Source organism: Molothrus aeneus, chromosome 5 (genome assembly GCF_037042795.1).
Source record: "Molothrus aeneus isolate 106 chromosome 5, BPBGC_Maene_1.0, whole genome shotgun sequence".
NCBI lineage: Eukaryota > Metazoa > Chordata > Aves > Passeriformes > Icteridae > Molothrus > Molothrus aeneus.
This window is the reverse complement of record NC_089650.1, coordinates 59,716,667-59,744,431: the sequence shown is the minus strand read 5'-3', so window position 1 is coordinate 59,744,431 and position 27,765 is coordinate 59,716,667. Positions and strand designations below refer to the sequence as shown.

The window sequence follows — 27,765 nt, the reverse complement described above, 5'->3', positions numbered from 1 at the left end:
CTCAAGGGATTTGGAAACAGGCCTCTCTCCCTGCTTGGATTCCTGGGTTTGTTTTAGAATTGCTTCAGTTTAGATGTGCTGGTGCTTACCTTGTTCCACAAAGTCTTCTCCTTTTTGTGATCCAGAACATAAAGCATACTGAGGTGGAAGGGATCCACAAGGATCATTGAATCCAGCTCTTCAGTGAATTGCCCACAGAGAGATCAAATGCACAACACTGGTGTTATTAGCACTGGGTTCTGACCAGCAGAGACAATGGATGCTGTATGCCACTGATATTTCTAACGTAGCACACAGCAACATGCCCTTCTAGGGAGCTGCAGTGTGCCTGAGTAAAATGATTTAACAAGGTTAGCCACAGCCTATAGTAAATGCAGGGTGCCCCTGACACAGGGAATGATTGTCATCTGACTCCATTGATTCAGAAGGCTGAACAATTGCTTTGTTAAACTATACTATATTACATTATACTACACTATATTAAAGAGATACTGTACTAAACTAAATTACATACTAAAGAAAACTCGTGACTGTCTGCCCACAGCCAGGACACAGCTTTGACCCTATAGGCCAATTAATATAAACAATCATTACCAGAGTGCAATTAAGAACTTACTTCAGCTAAACAATCTTCCCAACACGTTCTACATGTGCAAAACAACAGGAGCAGCAAGTAAAGATAAGAATTGTTTTCTCTTCTTCTGTCTGTGCTTCTCCAGTAAAAAACCGGAGAGAATTATCTCTCTCTGTTCAGAGAATGTGAATGCCACAATAGCCTCAGTTATTCATCAATTTCCAAAAGTGGTTTTCTAGAAAAAAGAAAACATACCCCGAAATACCAAGAAAAGAGGCACAAGGACTTCATTATTCAACACAGAAGGCTTTATTTACAATTAAACATAAGGATATCAGAAAAAAATATTTGAGCTTTATTTTACTTGTATTTTCATTAATGTTTCTAATGAAAGTTACCCTGCACTGTTTGAACAAATGTAAATACTTAACATTAGCCTTAGTATAATGAATTAACAATAACTGTAACTGATGCTTTGGATGAAATAACTAAAAATTACAATTCAAGTGCAGTCTAGGTGCTGGACATAGCTTAAAAGCCAAAACTTGCATTGAGATCAATGAGATTATGCATATGGACAAACCATATAAAATTTGGCCCTGAGACATTTAACATCATGGCCTGACTTGCTGGATCACTTCTGCTGGAGCACCACATAGCACTAAATAACACTAGTAAAGCAAACACTAACTTACTGACAATGTACTTGAAGTCAAATAAAATGAAATTGAAATGTTAGCATATCAAAAACTACAGGAGCACTTCTGTTGTTCCTTTCATGTTTTCCTGACACAAAAGCTGTTTTATTATAGAAAGTTGGTTTCAGATCTTGAACCACAGCAGAGCTGTGTTTATCTCAGAGGAGATATGGCTTAATGACTTCACCTGTCCCCATACTTTTTTGACCAGTCCATAGGACTCTAGGGATCTAGGGGTGGCTTCAGTTGTGTCAAATTGTCCCCAAGGTAATATGGGAACAGAGCATCACATATGATACCAGCAATAAGGGGGAATATGAGAAAAAGATGGTTTTCATTGACTAGCCAGCACCATGAGTAATCAAGTACACAGGCTGAGAGCAGCCCTTCCCTCCAGAGTCACACCAGGGCAGCTCCAGCTCACAGCTGGAAGGAGAGTGCAGCCATGTACCCCACAGACCTCACCTTCAAGAACAATGTCTTGGGATTTCTGTGACTCATCAGCTCTACTGATAGCTACAAAGCTTTGTCCACGAGGAACAGCGCAATAAAACACCAGCATTATAGTCAGTTGGATTTTCCCTTTATTTCCAAAGGTAAGAACACCTTAATAAAGATACCCAGCCAAAGACATTGTACTTTATTAGCAAGATGAACCTTTCTGGTTTAAAGTCCATTGTAGCATTGTTTCCAAACAGCAGGATGTGAGAGGCTGGCCATGTTTGATTTCCCTTTTTCTTTCCAGCTCCTAAATAAGGGGATTAAAGATCCTAAACGAAATCTTAGAAAATGCTGAACTTAGACTCTTGTTCTGAATTTATTGAATCCATGGAAAGAGACCAGCAACACTCTGTATTTGCCCCATTTACTGTCAGAATAAAATACAGCATTCAGATCAAATGAAAAAGTCAACTATTTATGGAGATGTCAGTGTTTGCTACCTGTCTACAAGCTGATGCACCTCATTAAACGAATGGTAGCACAGATTTCTTTGTGGCAGATGGTTTATCAGTAAGTAATTGGGGCTACCTGTTTTCATTTATGTGCTTCTATAGCAAGTGGAACCCTCTGATGTTTGATCAAAAATCATTATCTCAGTCTTTCCTGTCTCTGAAGCATTTTGGAATATTTCCTCTTGTCCTGTCAGGTGACATATCAGATCATTCTTCAAGGGAGGCCTCGGGCCAAGTGGGCTTAGGGCAGTGAAGAGGCTGTTCAAACAAGAGCCAGAAATAAAGCTCACAGGAGACAATGGGAAGAGCAGTGGAGCAGGTTGGGAGTTAGGGAGTGGTTCAGATTAATAAACAGTTGAGGAGCCAAATGCCGACGAGCCCCATCACCATATGGATGACTGTGTTGTATCTGTGAGCCATCTCCGTATAAAATGTATGAACCATGTGTTTTAGTAAGTCTTTTATAAACTTCATGTATTACAGTTAGTAACTTTACATAATAAACTTCACATTCAATGCAATTCACATCCCTGAATAGAGGACAGAGAGCAGTACTATGGCAGCAGCTTCCATTCCTTGAAGGAACAGAGAGAAATATTGCAATGAGAGCAGCTAGAGCACAGCGTGAGCTCCAAATCGTTGTCATTCCCAGCCTGCGCTCGGAGACGGAACATTAGCAAGCGGCTTTCGTTTTCTTGCAAATCCAGAAGAAAATAAGTAGCAAGTTGCATAAATGGCAGAAGGTGGACTAAAATCCAACTGCACTTCGACCTCAGTCTGCATGACTGCAATTTAAAATGTATAACAAGTTTCAGATAAAGTCTTTTGATAGTGCAGTTTCCACAGTGGCCTCTTTAGTGATGTCAGAAGTGTGGACCTTTGAAAACATCAGCTTATCTGGGTTAGTAAGCTGGTCTTCTCAAAATGGAAAAACATGTTGAATTCCACAGCACATGAGTTGACTGTGCCTTGAATCATACCTTTTGTCTCTGAATTTTAACAAGCTGCTTAGCTGAAATTTCAATTAAACATTGATTGCCTCTGAAGTCTTTTCACCTGTTGTGAAATAAAATCAGAATTCAGAATAGTGTAGTATAATGTAATATAGTATAGTTTAACAAAGGTAATATAGTATAGTTTAACAAAGGTAATATAGTATAGTTTAACAAAATATGGTGAGTCAAGTCTTCAGCTTAAGAATACCTCTTTAATACAGCACACTTTCCACCATAATGTTAATGTCTCTGCAATTCTTTTAAATAACTCCAAAAATGTGTTTGCTTCCCCGGGAATCAGCACATTAATCCACCACCTGGTCAGTCTGCCCCCATGGGAGTATATTTGCCTCTGTGGGCTAGGTGTGTCCAGGAGGCGCTCAGACTGACGTTACAGTGATGCACCACTGAGAGAGAAGTGAGAAAACAGCACTCCATAGAAAGTGTCATTTACAGTGGGTTCCCTGAACCTCAGACGGGGGATGTCCTGGGAGAGCACAGCAATCTGCAGCTGTGTGGCCTCTGTCTCAGAAAGGTGCTAGAGGACATTTCTCAGCAGTTTAACAGTCTTGGACAAAACGTCAATCTTAAAGAAATCACAACAAACAAAATCACAACAAACAAAAATGTTGCTCTTCTGATAAAGTTCCCAATGACCACCCCTGAGTTAAGAGCATCCTGAAAGATTTAGGATGGGAAGAGAACTTGAAAATATTAGGCCAATTACCTGGATGATTTCCTACAGAACAACTACTGAATTTTCTAGCATGTAAAAAAAATAACAGCGAAATAGGTAACGTTTCTGAACTCTTAAAACCCTGAGAAGAAGTCACTGCTGAGGACTGAGCCATTAAAGGTTACTTACTTATTTTAATTTCTTTGACCTGCATATGAAATAGGACCCCAAGAAGGCCAGGAAGAGCACAGAGCCTCCGATGATCAGTGCCATCTGCAGCATGCTCAGCATCTGGAGCTTACCGGAGATTTTAGCTCTGAACATTTCTGCTTTCTCATCCCCAATAACAGCAGACTGAAACAGTGCAAGAAAAACATCACTGAAAGGTGATGTACATATGCAAGACCTCACTTGCTGAATATACTCTTGGTGTGGTGCAAATCACAGCGTGAGTTTAATTACCCAGTTTCAGGGCACTAAGATTAGAAAAGCTAAGTAGTTTTTTTTGTTTATTTGTTTGTTTGTTTATAATCAGAGAATATTAATAGACATAAAATATACTAACCTCATTTAGCCAGAGAATAGGGAACACATAGGGTTTTTTAACTTTTTTTAAAGGCCTGAAATGAGAAAAAAAGTACAGCATGTTACTTTCAGTTTCCTACATAAGCCCACTCTCTGCTTAAACATTTTTTTTCTTCTCTAACTATATTTCTGTCTTTCAGATGTACCTTTTAAATATACGATTGGAGTGAAAAAAAACCAAACCAAACCAAAACTACAACTAGTAGCAGCCATTTTATATATTGGGCAACCATAATTTCCTGTCTAATCTTCTGTATATGGGCAGTCCGACACAGAGAAGGATAAAGATCTGTGTGGTGTTCACATGTACAAGATGCTTATCCATCATATGTACAAGATTTTTATCCATGTGCATTTGGGCCATTGAAGAGGAAAAAAACCAAACAACTAGAGACACATTTACCCTTGTGATAAAACCATCTAGTGACAGGGAATACGTAAATTCTCTTTCTCATTGGATTTATTACAGAAAATACAGTTTTTGTTCGTCCTCATGACCCCATTTGGGTTTTACCCGAATGTTATTTTTAAGAAAATTTTGCCTTGTAAGCTTCTGTAGGGAAATCAAATGTGTTTTAAAATACCTGGGCAGTGTCCTGCTCAGGAAGATTTACTCTGAACAAGCTTTGGGGAAGTATTTTTATTTCTTCTTCTCCAAAACATTTCTACTGATGCTCTCATAGACCAGTCAGCCCAATTAAAAAATTCTTTAAAGATAAAATAAAGAAGTAGCACTTACTCAATTCTGCTTGAAGGCCTCACAAGGAGGTTTACTTGCAGCCTTTTTGCAAATCGTAGTGTAAAACCAGTCACCTAAAACCAATGAAAAACATCCAACAAGACATTAATTTAGATTTGTTAATCAGATGCTAAAGTCTATATATGGACTGTGTCAAAAAAGCACTTTGGGATTATTTTCTCCTTATGTTTTGAAGGATCAATTTTTATGAAATGGTAATGTTTCCAAGGGTTTCTCATTTCTCACAGAAGTTCTAATTTTGTGGCTTTACCATAGTTACTTTTGTTATTTACATTTAAACCTGAAGACAAAGTTAAATCAGTCATGGCATATTTCATATAAAGATGTGTTTCAGGGGTTTTTTTCCACCAAAAGTCAGCTAAATTTTCTTTTTCAAAATGAAGGATATTTAACTTGCATAGGGCTGAAAACAAACCTTTCATATGAGGACAAACATGTATACAAAGGTCAAGTCATTTCTTCATATCTTTCTTCTACTCTGTCTTTCACAAAAAAAGGCTGTGGTTCTTAAAAATTTTGTGTAATATTTAGGAAAATCTGGTTGATGTCTTTATTTCAAATAAGGTGAAACAAAGATTTAACTTCATTTCTCCTCACTGAAGTTACATAGCTTAATTGGCTAATTTTAGTGAGAAATTATTAATTTTATTTTTTGTTCAAAGTAAGAGCAAAATAGAATTTTGGAACCTTTGAGTTCATCGTACAATTCAGAAAACTTTGGTAAGTACACTTAAAGATCTGAATCACTGAAATAGAAATAGAGGTAAATTTTTAAGAAGTCAAAATAAATTCATTCTGTTTGGGAGATCTGCTAGACAATTCAAGTCACAAAGACTTAAACTAGGTCTATTTAAATCAAACTTTTCAGAGTTCTAGTAATAGGAAATAAACCCATCTATGTTTATTTAGTTTCAATTGAGATAGTAATTATCCAAAAAATTGCTAGTTATAGATTTAAAAAAAAAAAACTAAATGTAGAAGAATCAGAAGCTTTTTCATAGAATATAATTTTCTCAAAGTACCTGAAGATCATAGAAAAGCTACGACATTCTTCAGTTTGCAGAATCTATCAGGTTCAATCCCATGTTCCCAATAAGTAAAAATCAAAACAGATTTTCCAAACTTTGAAGGTCAGAATGAGGCAAAGTTTTGCTCTAAATTTCCCCTGCTGAAACCATACCACTTTGAGAGCAGACCTTAGGAAAGCAAGCATGAAAATATTGCATCTTCTGCTTGTCCCTCTGGCAAAAGGCACACTCTACTACTATTAAATCTAAACATTGCAGGTTTCCCAAGGTACAAGTATTAAATACTTGGACTTACAGGCTCTATGTCTAGATATGTCTCATGCTCCTTTTCATTTGGGCTCAGGCCTTCCACGTTATTCAATATAGATTCACTTGCATGAAGAAAATGAGGAAGAGAGATATATACTGGTCTTTCTATTAAAAAAAAAAACAAACAACAAACAAACTCTCTTGAACCATTAAGTCTTGCTTTGGCACTCATCTTCACATGTCATTTTCTAAACATAGTCACACTATATAGATGTACAATCCTGATAAAAATATTAATAGTCTAGCCCCACCACCCAAAAAAACCAAAAAACCAAAAAGCCCCAACCCAAACCAAAAAAACCCCAAAATTCAAGCATTTTTCTGATTTATTTGCTGTCATGAGGAAAATTTGCATCATGAAATAAACTGCAGTTCCAAATCCTGCTTGTCTTGTGTCTACACTGTGGAGCTGGCAGTGCTCCCATTCTCATGCTGAGGTGAGGACACGACTGTCACTGTCCCTGCCCACCTTCATGATCTTGTTTTAGCCTGGAGGGACCTCTCACAGTTCACTCTGCACAAAATGCAGACTCAGTATGTATTTATTTTACCAACACCACACTGAGCCAGTGCTGTCTGTGTACATACATGCAACTGTGGACATACCCACCCCTGCTGTGTGTGTGAATTGCCACAGACACAAGGTGCTGAACTATCCCTGGCTTTTACACAGTGCCCCTCCTTTCCTTTCTCTACACACACTCCTGCAGTTTCAGTACACAATCCATGGCATCCCAACTTTGCATAGCACTATCCAAAATACAGAAAAATCATACTCCTCATTTTGGGCAGCGAGGCTGCAGAAATGTGAGGGGTCTCACAAACAACCTGCGGAAAAGTTCACAGACAAACATCCTGGATATCAGAGTAACACCTCAGCTACAGGACAAGTGTCTTGTCCCCAGTTCAATGGCTTGTGTGGCAGTACTGTGTCACCACCATACTTGCTTTGCAGGCACTGATGTCCAGGACTCCAGCTAAGGTGCAGTTCTCTGATATTTCTTTATCTGTGCAGAAGCAATAATTGTCTGGGACTTCAGTTGGTGCTGCAAATGCTTCACGAGGAACCACGAAACGATTCAGTGTGATCCCCTTCACAACCTGCTCACTGTGGAAAACTCCATAGATTGATCTGAACACAAAAGAGGAGAAATGTGTTTCAGCCTTTTGGATTAAAAGTCTAAATTCGTGCCAATGCTCTTGAAGGATCTCCCCAGCTGCCTCTCTCTTAAAAGAAAGAACCCCCCCAGGGACCCATGTCCAGGCTCCTGCTGCACTGTTCAGCAAATTGTAAGGGTGTTTCTCTGTAATGGACAATATTCCACACCTTCACTAAAAGATGTATAAGCTCAGTGGTGAACATGACAATACACAAAACAACAGACAACATTTCAAATACTAATGATAAACAATATAGACAAAACTAACAAATTAATTGAGATCTCTTTTCTCTGCACACAGCTACATCTGCACACAGCTTATCCATATAAAGCATCTCTGATACAGTTTTTTGCTGACCTTAGGGTAATCTAAGCTTTATGATGCAGATAACATCTTGCATATAACCTTATTCTGTTGCATATGAATCAGAATACTACTTAAGCTCTTAAGCTTCTTTTTGCTAATTCAGTATCAGCTGATACAGAGGTATGGTTGCTACACAGTAATGCAACCAGGACATCAATACTTTGTATTGCAGCCAAACAAAAGAAGGGTTTTGCAACATGGACAGAACAATTTTTCCTGACCCTGCTTCAGCAGGACCTTTGGACAGTTGTTATTGTCCTTTACTGTTCATAAATTGTGAGAATTACATGGCTGGAGGGATCTCTCAAACTGTGAGTGCAATCAATCCAAAGAATTTTATCATTTCTCCTCTGCATAGAATTCTATTTTCTATGAATTGGGAAATGTTTTCCAGTTTGTGGATAAAATTGCTTCAAAAAAAATTTCATGTAAAAACATTAATCTTAAAAAAAAAACACTCTGCAAAGCAAATGACCCACTTTAAACCTAGTAAAAAGGAAGCATCTGTTTCCAGTCAGCAAAATAAATAAAGGGTTTGAACTTCCCAAAGAAGATATGCTGTGATGCACTTTAAATCTTTACTATTTCTTTCAGTGATCCCACTGGGGAACCTGGGGACACTGGATAGCCCAGCAGAAGCAGCAGGCTTAAAAGTCATCAGCACGGGATGAATTAAGCAGACTTGTTTGTAAATACATAAAAATAAAATATGTAAAAATATCCTGTGAGAAAAAATTTTGAGTATCTATTGAATGACAGTAAACACTGTTCTGCATAAATGATTTTTTCCAGACATGCCTAAGATGGACCTAACTGGACCCTGCTGTACCTGTTGCCTTCTCACACCAAATAAGGCTGGGACCTGACCTAAGAAGAAGTTCATGACTTTGAACTCTTTGGCCCTCAGTGCCTTTTAAAGATGTCTAACAGCTCACAATGTCACATTTTCCTGAATATGCATCTGTAACTGGCTGAAATAAAGTACATTGTATTAGCTACTTGAAATAAGAGTGGTAGAATCAGGCTCTGAATCATGAGCACAACACAACTTCACTTGTGTTTCAGGTGAAAAGTTTATGTTGCACTGCCTGGCTGACCTGAGCCCAGGCACAGCCACTGCAGCCACCCTCTGAAAACAAAGAGCCCTCAGAGGCACACTTGTGTGTCAGCCCTCAGAGGCACACTTGGGTGTGAGCACACTGCAGGAAGGGAGCAGCCTACCTGCAAATGTCAGAGGAGAAGAAGCGCAGTACCTGATCCTTCTTAACAAACGGTGGGAAGGATGCTCCATCTGTGAGTAAAAGAAAACATGAGCTTGAAAGCAATTCTGCTTAGAAGACATGGTTTAATTTCTAGCTCAATACTCAGTTGTTACTTTCCTGTAAAGCTGTGAGTAAAGTAAACAATGTGAGTCATTTGTGGAAAAATGTTTATGTAAGTTATTGCACATTGACAGGCACTTCACAGATAACATGTAATTGTTCCTGAAAGTGAGCCAAGATATAGCAGCTTTTTTTTTTTGCCCCCAGATTTGAAGCTATATTATCAAACCCATTTAAAACAGAGGATATTAAAAAAAAAAAAAAAAAAACAACAAAGAAACTGCTTAATATGAAGCCAAAAACCTGTTGCCATTGCTTCAAGGTTTATGCACCTAGGTTTGTATACCTAAACCTTTCTGAAGATCCTTGAGTCACCTGCAATTATGATACTCAGTGCTTACAAGCAACACAGCTTTAGACTTCAATACTGTCTATTTAATAATCAGTGCTAAACCTTTTCCACCAAAGATTGCTCAAGCAGGTCTCTAAGCTGAGGTCCTTCTAGAACTAATGGAGAGAAGGAAGCCACTTCTAGAGCACAAGAGCACAAATCCACGTCACCCCATGGTAGAAATGCAAAATAAGTCAGAGGAGCAGCACTTTGGTGTTGTTTCTCTCCACTTGCTCTAAAAGAGTGCAGACACTCAGATTTGTATTTCTGCATTGCATGGACCCAGAGTTATGTAAGAGGAGCCTCTGCCGTTTTCCCAATTAAGGTGTTGTAACAAACCTTTAACCAGTACATTTGTTAGTTTTTGCAGCAATTTCTGTTTAGTTTCTTAGGCAGCAGCCATAACCAAACAATTGCAAACATCTGTGATGTCTTTGAATCCAGCTGGCAAGAGCACGAAGGCTAAATTACATACTGCCACTTGCCCACTGCTGACAGAAGCACTTTTTTTTTCGAACACTCAAGATCATCCTAAACACACACTATGTTTCTAAATCTTGGCATTCTTGTGAAGTTGGCAAACATGGAGTCCGGTCAAGCCCCATACAAATATCCTGTTTTATATTTTTATCTTTATTATCTTTTTTTTTATATTTTCCTATACATGTTAAGCTTTTATGTGAAAGCTTACAAGATAAGTTAGAATTCTCACACTTACAAGATTTTTAAACCTGTTACATCCCCAAATACAGCAATGTCACACTGAATGACCTTGTGAACTGTGCAGCAATCTTTGCTCCCAAGTAAAAGCTCATTTGCACTCTACTGGAGCACTTAATTAGTTAGTAGCATATGTTTATTCAATCAGTTACAAAAGAAAAATAAACAAAAGAGCTGACCCTGGCTAAAAAAAATTAAAATGCCAGGCCCCATAAAAAAGAGGGGAAGTCCTAGAATGTAAGATAATATTGTTTCTTATAAAATTAATTACATGGCTTAAAAAGGAACTAATCCTTTGTGGCTCACAGAGTTGTGGAAAATCAGATTCTTGTGATATATTTTAAATACTTCAAATACTTTGCTGCACAGTCTGGGTTAAAAGGAAAATGATCTATGCCAGGTAAAGCAGAATGGAAAATAGAGGGGAAAAAATACAAACAAAGCAACCCAACACAAAAGCCTTCATTTACTGAAGGTCTGGAGCTTTCTGCAAAAGCCTCCAGCAAGACACCTGCCAGTCTCAGCTCTACAGGTTGTGGTGTCCTCACAGCAATGCTTTCAACTAATCAAAAAGAAAAATATCACCTTGAACAAATGTATCTTAAACAACTCAGCTGTTTACCCATGCATTCCAAAAGAAAATTCAAAAATATTTGTCTATAGTCTATTCATCCCAGTCTTGTAGATCACTAGAAAACGAAAAGGGATGAAGAAGAAAAGTAGTTACTTTTCTTCTTCATCCCTTTTCGTTTTCTAGTGATCTACAAGCCATTCATCTGACAGCCTTCTCCTTTGTTGCCGTAATTTCTTTTCATATATAAGGATATCCATTCTGGTGCATTTAATTAAATTTTCAACAGTGTAAATGAATGTGCATTATTAAAATGCCAAGATAATTTTCAACTACTATAGCAAAGAAATAGACTCTTAATTATATTGTGATATGAAAATAATTAGTAGAAACAAGAGAACTGGATAATTTTGTTTCTCTTCCACATTTACTCTAGATGGAGAAGCTGTGTGCATGCATAGATAAAATGATTTGCAGTAATAAATAATTCATCTATTTTAATAGATACACACATATGCATATACCATAGTAGTAGTATGTCTGCATATATATATAGATATTTAATATACAGAATACAGAACTGGCAAAGCCTGGGGTAGTTAATTTAAATATTGTATTTCATTATTCCCTTGAAATATCAAGAAAAGTGTTGAAATTTTAAAAAGCTTTAATAGACTCACCTGTGCCATTAACCATATCGCAGTGGCCTTTCCAGTATGAAAGAGTCCTGTAAGATAAAATAAAAGTCATGCTGCATGTAGTAGATTTTACCATGTAAGTACTTTGATTACCTGTATTAGCAAATATAACTGTTCCTGGATATCCTGACCCATTAGCAAAGGCAAAGGATAGAGAAGTTCATTAATTCAGATAAATTACAGGATCCATTAGAAGAGGTTAAAAGGAACCTATCTACTTAAGAATACAAAACAGAAGTAAATACTTGTATCAAAGAATCAATAACTCTCTTAAGTCCAAGCTCCTAACAGAACTAATGGTAGCTGAAAGAAAGTCATGGTTTTGCTAAGCACAAGGTTGATCCCGTTTCCTTTGAATCATTGTAGTTTTTTTCTATTTATCTATAGCTCTTAGTGAATCAAGTACTTAAAGCCATACCTTGAAAATGTTTTTTTTTTTTTTACTCTACAATGTTATGATACCTTTGATTTTTATAGCTTTCAATTATTGCTGTTTTTGTAATATCTTCTGTCCCAGTATACACACTGTAAGGTCCATCGGTTGTCCCATTATACTGTAACAGATGCAACAAGAAGGAATAACAGTAAGAAACATTGAACAAATTTACAGCATTTTCTTCCTCGGAGCAGCTTTCTTAAATTTTATTCACAGAATGATAACTGAAGGCATTGCCTCCTCACTGGTTTCACTTACCGGGTAGAAGACTCCCACAAAGGACTTCACGCCAGGGAAGGGGATACTGTCCAGGAAGGGATCTACGTATCCCCACAGTATTTCATTGACTGTTCTGTTCTGCAGTATGGCTGCATTGGATTTTTTAACCCAAGAGTTTATTAATGATTGCATTATTCCGCTTGGGTACACGGAAGGTACAGCCTACAACGGCAAAAAAAATCAATGTTTAGTATAAAATTCTGCATGTGCTTCAAATTAAAATCACAGAGACTGAGTCCAAGAAATGTCTGCCAAAGCCAGTTCCCAGATTTACAACTCCCCTGAAGTTAAGTTTCTACATAAAACTGACACTTCTTAACAAAACAATTACTGGCCATAAGTTACACAAAAGCAGAAAATTTTTCTTGACTGATTACTTGAGTTCACTAGATCAGCCCTAATCACAGGATGACACAACAGCTGAAGTTCACAGGGAGCCCTGGGGACCCTCTGGTCCGACCCCTGCTCAAGCAGGGCCATTGAGAGCCAGTTGCCCAGGACCATGGCCAGATGGGCTTCTGAATAGCTGCAAGTAATGATTTCCAAAAAGCTGTGTTCAGATCTGTGATCAGATGATCCTCTGAAGTGCCCTCCAACATGGGCTCTTCTGTGATTCTGTGACTGCTGGTATGGTTCTATTTTGTATTTGCACCAACAATCTTCATACTCTGCCCCTTGCAGACACATTCTCACAGCAATCCTGAGCACTCATGCAAACACCAGAAAGGAGGTGCAACACAACCAGGGCTGAATATAAGTATGAAAACTGTAAATATTTGTCAAAGGCAAACATTCTCAGCCTGTGATAAGACAAAAACACCGGGACTAAAAAGGCTCTAGCACCATTCTAGGTGAAGATCCCTATGTTCTTTGAATAACTAATGCTCAGTAGGACAGGAGAGCTCCAAGATTGCACCATGGGGCCCAGGATTTGTGGTGGCAAGGCCATGCAGACACTGAGTGTGGGAATCAATGCAGCCTCCCCTGCCAAACAGACCTGAGGGTATTATGGAAAGAGCATGGCAAATCCACCCAGTACTGTTCATGCTGTACATGAACATGTTCATGCTCTCACACAAAGGGAACCCATCCACAAACTCTTGATCTATTCCCATATTAAAATTGACTGGGAGGATTTTTCTTGAGCTTTGAACACACTGTGGTGAGAGGTGTCCCTGCCCATAACAGGAGGGCTGGAACTAGATGGTCTTTGAGGTCCCTTCCAACCCAAACCATTCTAAGATTCTGTGAACTTCTGCCCTATTCCCTGAACATTTGTATCTGGACACTAAGGTTTTTTTCTTTACTTACTAAGTTTCTTTTCTTTACTTACTACAACAGCGAGGTTGAGGATGGTCAAGGTGTCATTTTCTGTCCCAACTGACAGATCAGGTTCAAAAGTAGCAATATTAGGCAACATGTAGGTTATTGTGCCATTCTCACCTTCCGTGACATTTTCTTTGGGTAAATATCTCACCCTGGAAATACAAAACACAAACAGAGAATATTTTTTATCTTTGACTTTTGAGAAAACACATAAGCTATGTCTGACTGAAGGTTTTTGAAAAGTTGATGAACATTTTAGTAAAATGAATGTTGAACATTTGATAAACACCAAGAGGCTTATAAAGTTGTCATGTGATTACATGAAAAATTCAATTTTCTGCAAATATTGTTCTTTTGGAAATATTTCCTTATTGGCAAATGTAATTAATACTAAAATAAAAGCAAGTATTTCCTTTGTAGTTTTGTGTCATGAATGGACCTTATAATTTTTTATAATTTTTAAATTAATTATGATTTGTCACATTTCATAAGCTGGTTGCATGTAATTAGAAGGTGGTGCATGTAATTAGAAGGTGGTGACACAGACATAAAAACTGAGATATTTAATCTGACAGACGTGCCTTGCAATGAAACAGGTTAAACCCATAATGTTACTTTGATGATATTTAATATGATGTAGAGGTTTATAAGCAATCTTTCAGTCCCACTGAGGTTCTGCCAGTCATGCCCTGGCAGCAGATCTCTAAGGTACAATTTCTGCTGCAGTTCTAGCTTTAGCTCCACTCTTCCAGTCCCACCCTCTTGCTGACCCCTCTGTGGGGACAGCAGCCAGCAGGGATCAAATAGCAGCCTATGCTGTAGGGCCAGAGAGCTTATCACAGCTCCATCCCAGAAGGGATCTTCAGGATACTTCAGGATCTGACCTTCCAGCATGAGTGTAGGGGGCTGCAAAAGGTACAGAGAACATTTCCCCATGGTACAGATGTAGCCAGTGCAGGTGGGTTTTACCTGAAGAGCACCTGGATCTTGGCTTCTCAGAACTGGTTTGCATACATGAAATTTTAATTATTGGCCTAATGTGGAGAGCACCCACCTAAAAGCTGGGAGAATTTTTTTCCCTAATGAATGTGTTTTTGAATTGTTCTACACTGTAATTAATTATTAACTATTTAAAGGGAGATTGAGAGAGAGACTCAATGTCACAGTTCCTCAGGTAGACCAAATATCCTAGGAAGGCATGAGTGCAGCAGTGAGAGGAGCCTTCATTTCATAGTCATCATTTCTGACTTAGTCTGATTTAGGCTTCTGGCTGAGATTTGTCCCTGAGAAAAAAAGGCATCATCAGCAGCACCAGAGTAAAATGTTTCTGTTTGGTGGGAATTCACCTTCTGCAGTATTTTTTAACAGTCCTTTTCCTCATTCTTATGTAACCCTTTCCTCTGTCTTCCCAGGTACTCTGTGAAACAAAATTTATCTCTTTCCATTGAGAAATAAGTAAGGCATAAAGGCACTTTGGCTGAAGATGCTGAAATGGAAAACTACCCTGTGAATATAATATACATCCCTAAAGTTATCGAAAGAGAAATATCTTATCATCATAGGAAAACAGTTTCCTAACACAGGTGCCAATGATAGCAAATATAAGCTTAATATAAGCTGAAGATAATAATATAATTAATTAATTCTATAATAATATATTAATAATATATTGTAATTAATTATATATTATAATTGAGTATATGATTATTAATTATAATATATAATTATTATAAGAATATAATTAATATAATATAAGCTTATGAGCTTAGTAAAACAGGAAGTATCAGCTAGTTCTATGTAAACATCACATTTAACATAAAACAAATAATAAAACCTTCCTGCATCTATGTCCTAGCTAGTCCACTCAGAAAAAGGAATGCTTTTCCAAGCAAAATTTGAAAAAAAGAAAAGCTATTGACTAAGAAAGTCATAACGGTGAAAAAACAAAACCAAACCACATTATTAAAGTAAGTTATTAGTAATGCATGGATGATAAGATAATCTCTTGTTTTTGGGGCATCTGGCACATTTTCTCCTGTTATAAAACTGGTGAAAACGGAACAGCAAGGAGCACAACCATCTCTGTGATATTGTGGCTAATGAAGTATTGTTTTTCTCAAGAGCAAGCAGCTTCACATCCTGTTACCTATCTCTATTTTTGTTTTCATTATGTTAGACACAACCCGGAAAAAGTTTGGGATTATTGTGTGTAGCTTCAATTTAGGCATTTTTGTCATGTCTAACTGAAGTATGGTGCTGGAATTTCAAAAATTAATTTTATCTCAGTAGATATGATGCCACATATTAAAGGGTCTTTTCTTACCTGTATGTGTAAGGTCCTCTTTGTTCAAGTTTTGGTTGAGCCCCCTCCTCAATAACCTCTGAAGGATTTAACACATGGAAAATCCAAAATTCCCTGTAAACTGAGCTTCCTGGCACAAGCCAATTTTGAAAAGCAGCGGTACCATTGACAATGACAGCTTCCTGAAAGTACAAAAATCAAAGTTAAAATTATCCACAAAAGAAACAAGTGAGACTTTGCATTTACTTTTTAGGTTATTGTTGAAGATTTCAAAGCAAACAGAAGAAAACCACCATTTTAGCATCAGTATGAGATGTAGAGCCCAGTTGGCCAACATCTGGAGGCAGCTTGACATTCCTGCTCAGTGAGAGCAAAAGTGAGTCCCCCAAAAAGAAATGAGCACAAAAACTGATACAATTGCTGATGCAGCCAGTAGCAAAGCTTCCCTATTGCTGTGGAGGGGCATTCCCTCAAACACTTGCCAAAACCAGTGATCATTTATAAAGGGAAAATCTTTGGTGACTGAATGATACCCAGAATCCATAAACTGCTTCTCAAATATTGAAAATAGCCCAAGGGGGGAAATGAGAGTTTTACCTGACCACTTTTCAGACTCTAGATAATTTTGCACCCAGAGAAATCACATAGTGCTCTTGAAGGACTGTTTCTTTGACAGAAAATTTTTTGTCACCAAAACCGACACTTTCTAAGAAATCTCTCTAATTCTGATAACATTTTATTAGGAAATTTTCCCAGATCTAAGGAAGAAGGGACAAAACAGTACATCTGGAAGCCCTCTAGAGGAATCAATAGCTTTAAGTCAGTGCCACTCAGCCATATGGCACATGGCAATTCAGGCCTCAGGACTGTACAGTGAGTAGGAGAGTTTTAAAGTTTGTAATCAGGGGAATGCCTGCTTTGCCTGGTCTGCATCAGGCTTCTTCTATGGGATTTTCCCAAACCTTGGGATAATGTAATTTTTCCCCTTGGTGCTAAAGATTCATAAAAGTGTTTTTCAAGAAGAAGAAAACTCTAGAGTGTGTGTCTCCAACATAAAAGATGCTTTTCTTTATTAGTGATCGAAGATGAATTAGCTAATTTGCACAACTCATGAAGTCCAGAAATTAAAAGGCTCTAATTTCTCTAGAGAGCAAGGGAAGATATTTTAAATCAAAAGTTGCTAAATTTTTTTTCTAGTTTAAGTTTGTGCCCCTAAAGTTCACTTGGCAATCACCAGGTAAAAAAACCAGATGCTGCCAGTCACTGGCTCCTGCAGTTAGGAACAAATATCTCATCTTGTCAGGTTCTGTCTGTGAAAAGCCTTTGTATGGTGCAGTTGCAAACACCTTGCTGGTGGTGTAAAGCACTGGGCTTGCTGTCTGAATGCCTGCTATAATTTATGAGCATTTGTGTGAGAGGGAAGGAAACCTTGCTGCAGCAAATGTGATTTCATCTTGAGTCCTCGCACTCAAACCTCACAAGGTCAAGGACCTGTGGCCCAGCACGGGGCAAACACCTCCTGGGTGAAGAGGGAAAAGCTTATATGGCTCAAAAATCACCTTCCCCTTCCCAGTTTTCACAGAGAATTGCTCCAAGAATGTTGGAGAAACAGGATGATATAAAAAATGCAACTCAGTCTCAACTCCTGAGATGGGGACAGATGCACAGATGCCAGGATTTGACCACCCACTGTGTAACTGGAGTGGGCAAATTTTTAAATTTCTGGCACAAATATGGTCAAGAAGACAAACTAATCTCTCTAGAAGACAAAACTCAGGAACAGAGAATAGAGAAGTTTCAACCTTGTGACAATAGATCTATTTAACAGATCTTTAAGTGGTGTTAAATACATTTCAAAATTCTTCCCCTCCATTCACTCCCCTCCTCTTTTTAGCCCTCTGCCAGGGGTTGGAGTAGTGCAGATGATCTGCTAGCTCTGCCACTGCACTCTGCCAGGTCACAAAGTGTGGATTTGCAGCCCAGCATTCACTGTGACACTGATGTCACTGAGGACACCCCTGGGGAACGCCTCAAGGGTACAACTGATCTCATCTGGCAGTCAAAGGGGCAACTGGCTCTGGCAGTCCACAGCTCCTGATCTATCTATTGCACCAGCTCTTATGCCTCAGGGAGCTGTTTCTGCCTGCCAGACAGGAGGAACATAATTCCCTTATTTTTTGCTTTCTGTGTTACCTTTCTACCCATTAGCCATTTGGCTCAGGGGTCTGTGTAGAGGGAATCAGCATTAGAACATGGGAAGCAGCGGGACAAAAGAAGGAGGGGGAAGGAAGATAACAAGACCATTATTTTCAGTGGCATTTAGCCATTATTGTTAATAATATTTCTCCAACAAAAGAGGTGGGTATGATTCACTGTCACATACTTTGAGAGTGCAAATGGTGGGTTAAAGTGGAATAAAAATCTGGAGCTCTTTTTCATGTCTTCAAACTAATACCCTCACACCAGCAAGCCCTTTGTTTTTGCTGTTTGATCACTGCTGATCTATCCTAAATATTACCCCTGTCTCTGGCTGGGCAGTTACATATTTCCCTAACAACACTGCTGTGCTTTGGGATGTTATGAGAGGAGGATCCATTTTGGAAGCTAATATGCAACTGATAGTACAAAACACTTCTCAGCTCCCTAGTCCATCTGCACCAGCTCTAATATCTCAATATTTAATGCAATATTTAATGCAATAGTTAACTACTGTCAGCAAAAGCAGCTGCAGAAATAACATTGCTACACAGCCAAGTTCATACCACTAACCAGGTGGCCAAGACTGAGTGAAACCAGTGGGAACCTTGACCCTTTTTCTTCCTGACAATTTCCCCCCACTAGAGGTGGGTCAAATAGCAATACATAAATTCAAGAAATGCAGAGCAGTCAGCAATAGAAGCTTGCTGTATTTCGTTGATTCAAAGTAAATGAAGCCATCATGATTTCTGATGAAGAAACCCAAAATTTAAGACAAAGTTTGTGTCTTGACAAAGAATCTGGCGAGATGGACAAAATATGCCATTTTCAGGGAACTGAGAAGTGTCACAACTACTTTGGACCGTAACAAAATTGTGTATGTTCCCCTGTCTACATAAACTGGAGGAAACAAACAATACAATTCTGTAAAACTGAAAAAGTAAAGCTCAAGAAAAGCTAATAATCTTTTCCCATTTTACAGCTGGAAGAATGACTCTTATTACTTGTTAAATGATGATTATTAGCTTATTGCTAGCCTTTCTTCTCATGCTTTTTTGGATAATAACTTTTATTTCTTTTCAGTCCTTGGTAACAGAATTCTGGGACTCAATAAAGCTTAAAATTGATAGTGTGGGAATATGTGTGTTAGATCATTTGTGTTCTGCTGAGAGCCAGCAGTTGCTTTAGCTTCATTAGTTTGTGTAAAGAAGGCAAATGAATGTCACAAAGACAGTTTTAAATTAGATATAATCTGGCCAATCGCAGATCACAGATATGTAGAGACAAATGAATAAACATAGTAATAGCTACAATTGAAGGACTTATTCCTAAAGATAACGGAGACTAACCCAGTACAGCACTGAGGCACTGTGGCAAATCATTCACCATTCTGTATTATCAATTCATCAGGAGTTCACTATATTTGGTGTTATTACATGGCTTCTGGTCAGCTCCTGAGCATATGCACTCAGGTAGAAAGCAGAAGATCTTAGAGAAGTGGTGATAAACATTTTCTAGCAAATGAATCCACTACCAATAGCTTTGAGCGGTTAAGCCTAGCTGGGAAAAAACCCCATAATGGAAGTGATGGGACATGTGCCTAAAAAGATAATATTGTTTTAAGGAGGGAAAGGCAAAAAGTAGAAATTGAGCCATGTCAAAATATTTTTTCCAACAATATCAGATAAAATCTTTCTGATTTGTTGTTTTGAATACTCCTTTCCTTTCTTTTTTTTTTTTTATTTGAGACATGATTATATCTAGTATTAATGACAACAAACATAGTAACATTCAACTGAAATGTGTAGAGTCAGTTAAAAAGGTGTATTTTATAATCTCAAGGAAAGTATTTCTTTGTAGAGAAGTCTGAAACTTCCATGTTTCACTCATAACTCTATTAGAATCAATTTTCTAAACCCCCAAGACCTTAATGGAAAGTTCTCTCCTCTCTGGTCAGATTCAGTGTTTGTAGAAATTAGGACAGGACTTTTGCCCTTTGGTCCTGAAATCAAAGGCACCTTTCCATGAATAGTATCAGAGCTGAAATAGTTTAGCTCTAATCTCTTTTTGTGGATCCCAGCCAAGGTGCTGCTGCTGGTGTCATTTTGAGTGTACTCTTCAAGTGACAGTTTCTTTAAAGAGCCTTAAAACAATTCAGAACACACATATATATATATATTTATATATATATATATATACATATACATACATACACACACACACATATATATAGATATACATATATATCTATACATATATAGATATACACACATATATATCTATACCTTTTTTTTTTTAAACTCTGTCCTCTGCTGGAGGTTAGAGTTGAAAATACTTATCCAAATTTTTGTAGACACAGGTGAAGCATTCTGAGGCTAGAAAACATAGCCATGTGCTCTGATTTGAAGCACAGATGTCTGATAATAAATTGTAGCAAATGAAGATGTGACATCTGGGTGTTTTATGTAATATGAACTTTGTTTGGTTTGTCCACTCATGGACTGCTCATGGGTGGAGCACAGCACCCACCCACCAGGAGATAACAGCTGATAGAGTGTCCAGTTCCCAAGGGTACCTGAGATTTTCTGTACACTTGCAAATACTTTCATTTTGCTTCAAAAACAGTTTGCAGCCTTTCAGCACAATATACCCTGCTGTGTTTACTCTGACTAATCTCTCAATGACTGCAATAAAGGAGAAATGAGGCTGCTAAAGTGTAAAGATGTGTGCTTAAGGGAAGCTTAAGAGAAACATGGTTAAAATTCTGCTGCTAGCAGAAAAAGACAAAAAACCCTATTGATTGCATCGCTCTTTGAAATTAAAGTCCCTCCAATTCATTGGGAGATGCTAGAGAAATTCATCTAGACTTGATTCATTTTGCTTTAGAGTAAATTGACAGCAATGTTATTTGACTAGACCTTGATAACAAGTTAATTTAGGACAATTTGTCTTTCTATAGTAGGGAGTGTCCTAAAACTATTCAACATTTGTTATTCCCATCCAGCAATAACATTTGATACCAGCTTACATTTCCTCCAGAAATATAAAATTGGTCCTACTACCATACAATAGACTAGAATTTTTTCTGAGATAGGATAGCCAGAGGAAAAACTAGGGGTCTTTTTTCAAGCTTTGACTGTGAAGAATTTAAAACAAGATTTTGCCTTTACTTGTCTGAAAGATATTTTACCTTTCATTAGAAATATGGCATACTGAGTTTTGTTTTCACCCACTGGGTGAAGACATCTTTTAGATTTTTCCTCATATGAGTGCAAATGGAAATAACATCAATTCAATAAGGTTGGAAAAGACCTCCAAGATGATCCAGTTCAAACTTTGACTGCAGTGCTCACTAAACCACATCTGGAAGTGCCATCTCTACTAATTTTTTTAACCCTTCCAGGGCTGGTGACTACAACACTTCCATAGGCAATCTGCTCCATATAAATGCTTACAGGCCACATCTGAAAGAACAACTCACTCTTTGTTCTTTTCCTGTCCTACAGTCACTATTCTTAAGAAATTCCAAACAAATTTGTCATGGAAGCTGATCTGTTTCTACCAAAGATTTTCCATAAAAATTACATTTCCAGAAGTTAAATAGTTCAGAAAAAAAATGTATTTTGATCACTCTCTGCTTGGCAGATCTGTTTCCTTTGCAGTCAGCTCTATATTTATCTTAAATACAACTGCAATGAAGAACAAATTTGTTTTTATTAACAGACCTTTTATCAACACGGCAAAATAAGATTTAATTAAATTGAAGTCCCTCCAGAGCATGTGCTGAACTGATCACATATTTCAGCTGTTGTACCTGGGCCCATCTTTTCTGAAATGGAATTGCCTTAAAGTCTTATGGTGCTTCTGAATGGTCAGTACATTAAACAGAAAGACAATAGTCTGGTATGACTTGTGCTTAGGAAAAAACATATCCATTTACTTAAATAAATAAACCCTCTACAAATGTACTCTTTTATGTTTTATGTGATTACTGCTACATTTTATATATATACATCAAACAAGCTGCCTTGAAATAGGTACAAGCATCTGAAACATGATCACAATGAAGAAAATTAAAAAGTGGTTGAGGGGAAAATTATTCACTCTAATGCTACCACTACAGACTCATGCAGGTATAATTGATTATGTAGACATTTGCAAACCATGCTGTATAACTGGTTCACCACTGTTAATAAATGGATGAACACATAATACTGCCAGTATTTGTAATTTGCTTTCAAAATATTGAATGGTATGAGACAACACTCAGGATTAATATAAGTAAGTATAAAATATAAGGAGATGTAAATTTTTAAATTTACATGCTTTTTAGAAAACCTGTCATTTCCTCAATAAGGCAAAGAATTAAAATTGTGACTTTTTTGTAAAATGTTGCAAGGTGTTTGAGACATGATCTAGTGAGGATTTTTTTTTTTATTCTCTATTAACCTTAAAATTCTTTAAATTCTTGAAAAATACAATAACAATTGGAAAATCCCTCTATAGGTTGGTTTTCATTGGATTACCTGAAAAAATTAAGATGTTTTATAGGAGCTATTTTTTTTTTTTAATGATGCTATAATATAGCCAGGGCCTCAACAGACAGTTCAGCATTTCCTGACAGTTCATGTTTCCACCTCCTCAATTGACTACAACAACTACTGGGCTAAGGCTGCTCTTCCAGAAGAACCTTTGGATGAGTGTCTCCAAGACATCCACAGTCTTCAGCACCACAGCAGATAAATAGCAGGACTAAGCAATAGCCAAAAAATTAATCTTAATTAAAAATTAATCTTAAGATTTTCAGATTTTTAACCATCAGAGAACTAACCCTGGGTGCAGTGACTCTAAGGAGATTTTATGTCACCATGGTGGACACACCAGGGCTTCTATTCCAGATTCCTCCATGATTTAAGTCCCCAATTCTGTACACTTTTCACCAAAGATCTAACAAATTAATTTTTTTCTGTTTTCTTTACATAAAAATCTAGATTTTAGGGACAGAAAATAATCTAAAAATCAGAAAAAAACCCAGTGTCTGCCAGGTCTAAAACATTCTTCTTCAATTAATCTTCACATTCAAAATGGAGAGATGCATTTTATTAGATCCTCCAGTCATGGGGAGAACATCTACTTGGATCATACAATCACAGAATGTGAGGTGAATACATGAATTGTAGGATTAAATTCTGCAGTAGAAGATTGTTTAGATTATTTGCAGTGTATAAATATAACTGCATAGAGTGAGTACCAAAGTATGAAAATAAAATTTAAAAAAAAGAAAAAATAAAGAAACATGAAAAAATCATTAAAACAATAAATTAAAACCCACTTACTTCTAAATTGCATTCTGAAAACACAGTATTTTTTAGCTTCTAATGTGAAGCACAAGAGAGAGCAAACAAGTGACGTGGAAATATAAATAATATATTTTTTAAAATTTCGCTGTTGCATATATTTCCAGGGAAATTTGGAGCACCTAATTTATAAAAACTATATTTTACAAAGAAATTAAAAAAAAAAAAGGAAAGAAACAGAAACAGAAAATAAGATTTATAAATAATGACTATTCAATAAACCATATGTCCTGGGGAGGTGAAAAAAAAATAAAGTACCTTTTTTACTGCTTTGCCTATAAGATTATCTCCAAGTGGTATTAGAACTCCTCCAAAGATAGCCAGGACACCACCGATGATGGCCCCAGTGAGGAGCCCACAGTTTCTGTTACAGCCCATTCCTCTTTTCTGTTAGCGTACAGGTAAACACTGGACAAAAATTCTTGCTGTAAGGCTTGATGGTTTTCCTCTCTTCTTGGTCCAGACAAACTCACGGATCTTCCTCAGAGAAGCTGCTAATATAAGCAGAAAGTGAACAAAAATATCAAATTCCAAAGCTCAAAGTACAAAGTACGTGAGATGAAGCAGATAGGAAGATAACAAGACAAAACCAGGCAGCCAGCGGCCAGCCGCTGGCAAAAATAAACCAAAAAAAACCCAAACCAAAACAGACTAAGCAAACAAACAAAGTTGCAGGTACCTTTGGCCTATTGCCAATTGCTTATTACATATGATTATCTGCATTCCAGTTGCCTAAACAAACTGGTAAGTTTTATTTATCAGTGGGGTTTTTTTTGGTTGTTTCTTTTTTTTTTTTTTTTTGGCTCTGTTGCATTAGGGCAAGCTGACGTTGTTATTATTCATATGACATTCTTCCTGATGTAGACATCTTTAAATCTCCCTCTGCCAAAGAAGGAGGCTATAGATAGCCCTGCTTTTATCTCAGCCTGCTGTGCCCATGGCTCCCACACCAGGCAGAAGCAGGAGTTACACTGCTCTGGAATGAGCTTCCCTGGCTCTTCCTGCCTTGTGCCAGTAGGAAAGTCCTCAATCAGAGTTTTTGAAGCAAGACTAGAGCTTGATCCTTGAAAGAGGTGTAATACCTGTAATTTAAAGATTATTCATTCTCAGAAGAAAAATATCTGTGATTAGTCATTGGAAAGTAAGATTTGCCAGTCATATATGTTAATATGTCTTACAAACTGGCCCCTAGTGAAAGGGTTGGTAAAGAAAATCAGAGTGACACTAATGCTGAAGTGGTAAAATATAAGCTCTCAGTGATGTTTTTTCAGATTTTTTATTGTTTATGAATAATTGAGACAAAGAGTTGCCTAATTTGCAATTTATTCTTTATGATTATGAGTTAATCAAATACACAGAATTTACAAGTTGGTTATTTGCTTTAGACCTCCAGTTAACAGAAAATCTTCCCTTTTCTGTTTTAGATGTCACTGTCCATGTTCTTTTTATTCTTACTCATTTCTGTTTGTTGACATGTTGTGAACATCTCTAAATCAATTTTAAAGCAGGCAATAGTTAATTACAGTTTCAGTTTCAAGAGTTAATTACACATTCAAGGTCAAACATAGAGAGAAGGAAAACAGAAAGATGAAGTGGAAGAACAACTCTATCAGTTTGCTCATGAGGACTAAAGTACTAGAAGGACTTGATGAATTTCTACATAGTAAAGCAGGTATAGGAACAGTGTCTGTTCTGTTTCCTTTATCAGTTACGTGATCCTTCCATCACATAAAGGATGTACAACATGCCCTAACAGATTAGGTACCATGGTCAGTGGGCCACTGACCATGATGTGTCCTCCCTTGTCATCCCAAATTCACAGTTATGTCACATCTCTACCTGGCACCAGACCCCTCCCTTTAACTGCGCTGGAAACTCACCTTCTGCCTGCTCTTGAGCAGGTTATGGCTCCCTTGCCTTTAACAATGTCTGTTTCTGTACCCTTGAGATATTTGGCATGCTAAGAATTTCTCCTTGGTTATTTTCAAGCAGAATGACCAAAAGACTCTTTGCAGTCTTGGGAAAATATCCCTTCTATCCTTACTACAAAAGTCAGCCTGTCCATCCTCCTGCCACCAGGTCATTCCATGTGGTTCCCACTCCAAAGCCATTAAAGGCTTTTTGATGCAGTGGATGTGTTTAACCACTAATTTCAAAGCATATTTAAGTTAGAAATGTATTAGACTTGAGGAACTTTGAAGTGAAAGCCACTAGGACCAAACCTCTTATGGTTGTAGCTAGGCTGAGATCAGGATCTTCAGTCTGGCAAAGATGGAACAGTAAAAGGCAACTAACTGGGTAGGTGGAGTGTGCATTTGAAAATCTGATTGCTGTTACATACTGTAGCAAATCCGAGGAAAAGCAGACATACTCAATAAAATCAATTCTGAAAAGTTCCTAACTCCATTTGATTTATTCCCCCAGTACGAGGAGATTTTTTTCCAGTCTGGAAACACAGATTTTAAAATTTAAAATGAAAATTAGTTCTTTCAGATATATTTAAGGGGGTCTTTTAGATATCATCAGACTTTTTTTCTTGACTTACATACTGAAGATTTTCAAATACCACAGTAATACATTTTTCACCAAAATACATTTCCACCTAAGTTTCCACAAGCTTTTTCAGTGATTTCCTTTTTTTTTGGGGAGACTAGGCATGTCTCATGAGCACTAACAATAACCAGCTAGAAAGCAAGTGACTGATAACAACTTGTGTCTATTCCAAGCTTCTGAAAATTGAAAAATATTCACCCTTCTCCCACCAAAAACAATGTAATAGCAGTCTAGACATCCCAATTTATGCAATTCAAATTATAAATTACTCAACTGCGAGTGAAGAGCACTCATACCACAACATTCAATTCATATACAAGTCAACATACTATTCTCATCTATCAGAACTGAATTTAAAATATGAAGATTAAAGTAGAAATTTCCAATAGGAATGCACTTTTTGGGAATTTATATTCAAGTGAAAATTATATACCTTAAGCAGAATAGAAAGTAGCATAACAAAATTAGCTATGATCTATGAGGCTATTGTATCATTCAGACTCAGATTTGACTGCAGGATCAATAAGATTATTCACCCCATTCTAGAGAGTTGGGTATGTACTTTTTAATGTTTTTTCAAAGATCCTTAACAGAATATTAATTAATAACAATGAAAATGGTCCATTCAGATCTCTTAAAGACAATTTATAAGCAACTGTATAGAAGGAAAGATGAAAAATTTTATTAAATTCTCTCTTCACTATTTACCTTAGACTTCTGTACATATCAACTCAAAGCAAGCCCTTATAAAATACAAATAATCTCATTACATATTAGATGTTCTTTGAAATTATAGTTTCAAGCTTTTTACTGAAATATTGAATGCTAGAAAATTTTCTTTAAAATATGCATTTTTTCAAATAAATTCATATGACTCCAGAATTGTATTTTCAAGAATATTAAATATCAAAACACAGAACGTAATTGGGAAAGCCAGCCAAACTGAACATAAAACACCACTGTTATCATAGTAACAAAGCATTTCACTAATCCATGTAAAATGTCACTTCTTCTTGCAAGCAGCTTTGTAAAATCCTTCCATTTCATTTTGCATTAAAAAAGTAATATTTTCAAGATCTTCCACCCAACTGACCTTAAAAGTGTTCCTGAGGAAAACCCTCTGATTTTAAATGTTGTACCATTTGACTCACCTTGAATAAGGGCGACTGATTTTTCAGCTGAACACACAAGTACTCAGCACATGACTTGCATCAAGTTACCAGCAGACAGACAAGCAGCTAAACCTCCCCACCAAGCACAGCCTGTGAACTGGGGGGGAGTGTTTTTATATTCCAAGAGACGTCAGTTCCCTCTTTATCTCTTTTTTTTTTTTTTTTTTTGCCAGAAGAAAAAGTTAAGTTGTGCTGCTGCTGGGGGAAGGGGTTATTTTTGCAGCCTGACTAAAAGCCACTAACTACATCTCGTGGTAGGACACTCAGTGACTGCAATCTTTATCCAAGTTTGATCCAAGTGAGTCAAAGGTCAAGGAGACAAAAGGGTAACTTACTT

General features: G+C 37.2%; 1 protein-coding gene across 1 annotated transcript; it reads right to left on the bottom strand.

The window, feature by feature from the left end:
- Nucleotides 1–864: 864 nt before the first annotated feature.
- On the bottom strand, nt 865–27,472 carry CD36 (CD36 molecule (CD36 blood group)). Its single transcript, XM_066550006.1, has 14 exons — nt 27,408–27,472; nt 23,962–24,197; nt 16,172–16,332; nt 13,856–14,000; nt 12,502–12,684; nt 12,270–12,361; nt 11,790–11,836; nt 9,327–9,396; nt 7,523–7,710; nt 6,565–6,683; nt 5,221–5,294; nt 4,462–4,516; nt 4,086–4,250; nt 865–3,281 (listed from the first exon to the last, which is right to left on the bottom strand). Exons 2-13 carry the CDS (start codon nt 24,079–24,081, stop codon nt 4,086–4,088), a joined length of 1,419 nt encoding a protein of 472 aa, XP_066406103.1. The 5' UTR covers nt 24,082–24,197; nt 27,408–27,472; the 3' UTR covers nt 865–3,281.
- Between the last annotated feature and the right edge of the window lie 293 nt (nt 27,473–27,765).

What these genes read in the sequence shown, in the direction of transcription:
- CD36 (XM_066550006.1), bottom strand. Translation starts at nt 24,081, where the DNA reads ATGGGCTGTAACAGAAACTGTGGGCTCCTCACTGGGGCCATCATCGGT. An exon ending in TTCTCCTCTGACATTTGCAG is followed by an intron (nt 7,711 to 9,326) that starts GTAGGCTGCTCC and finishes TTTTGTGTTCAG; the next exon opens with ATCAATCTATGGAGTTTTCC. An exon ending in AGGCCTTCAAGCAGAATTGA is followed by an intron (nt 4,517 to 5,220) that starts GTAAGTGCTACT and finishes TTCTCATTTCAG; the next exon opens with GCCTTTAAAAAAAGTTAAAA.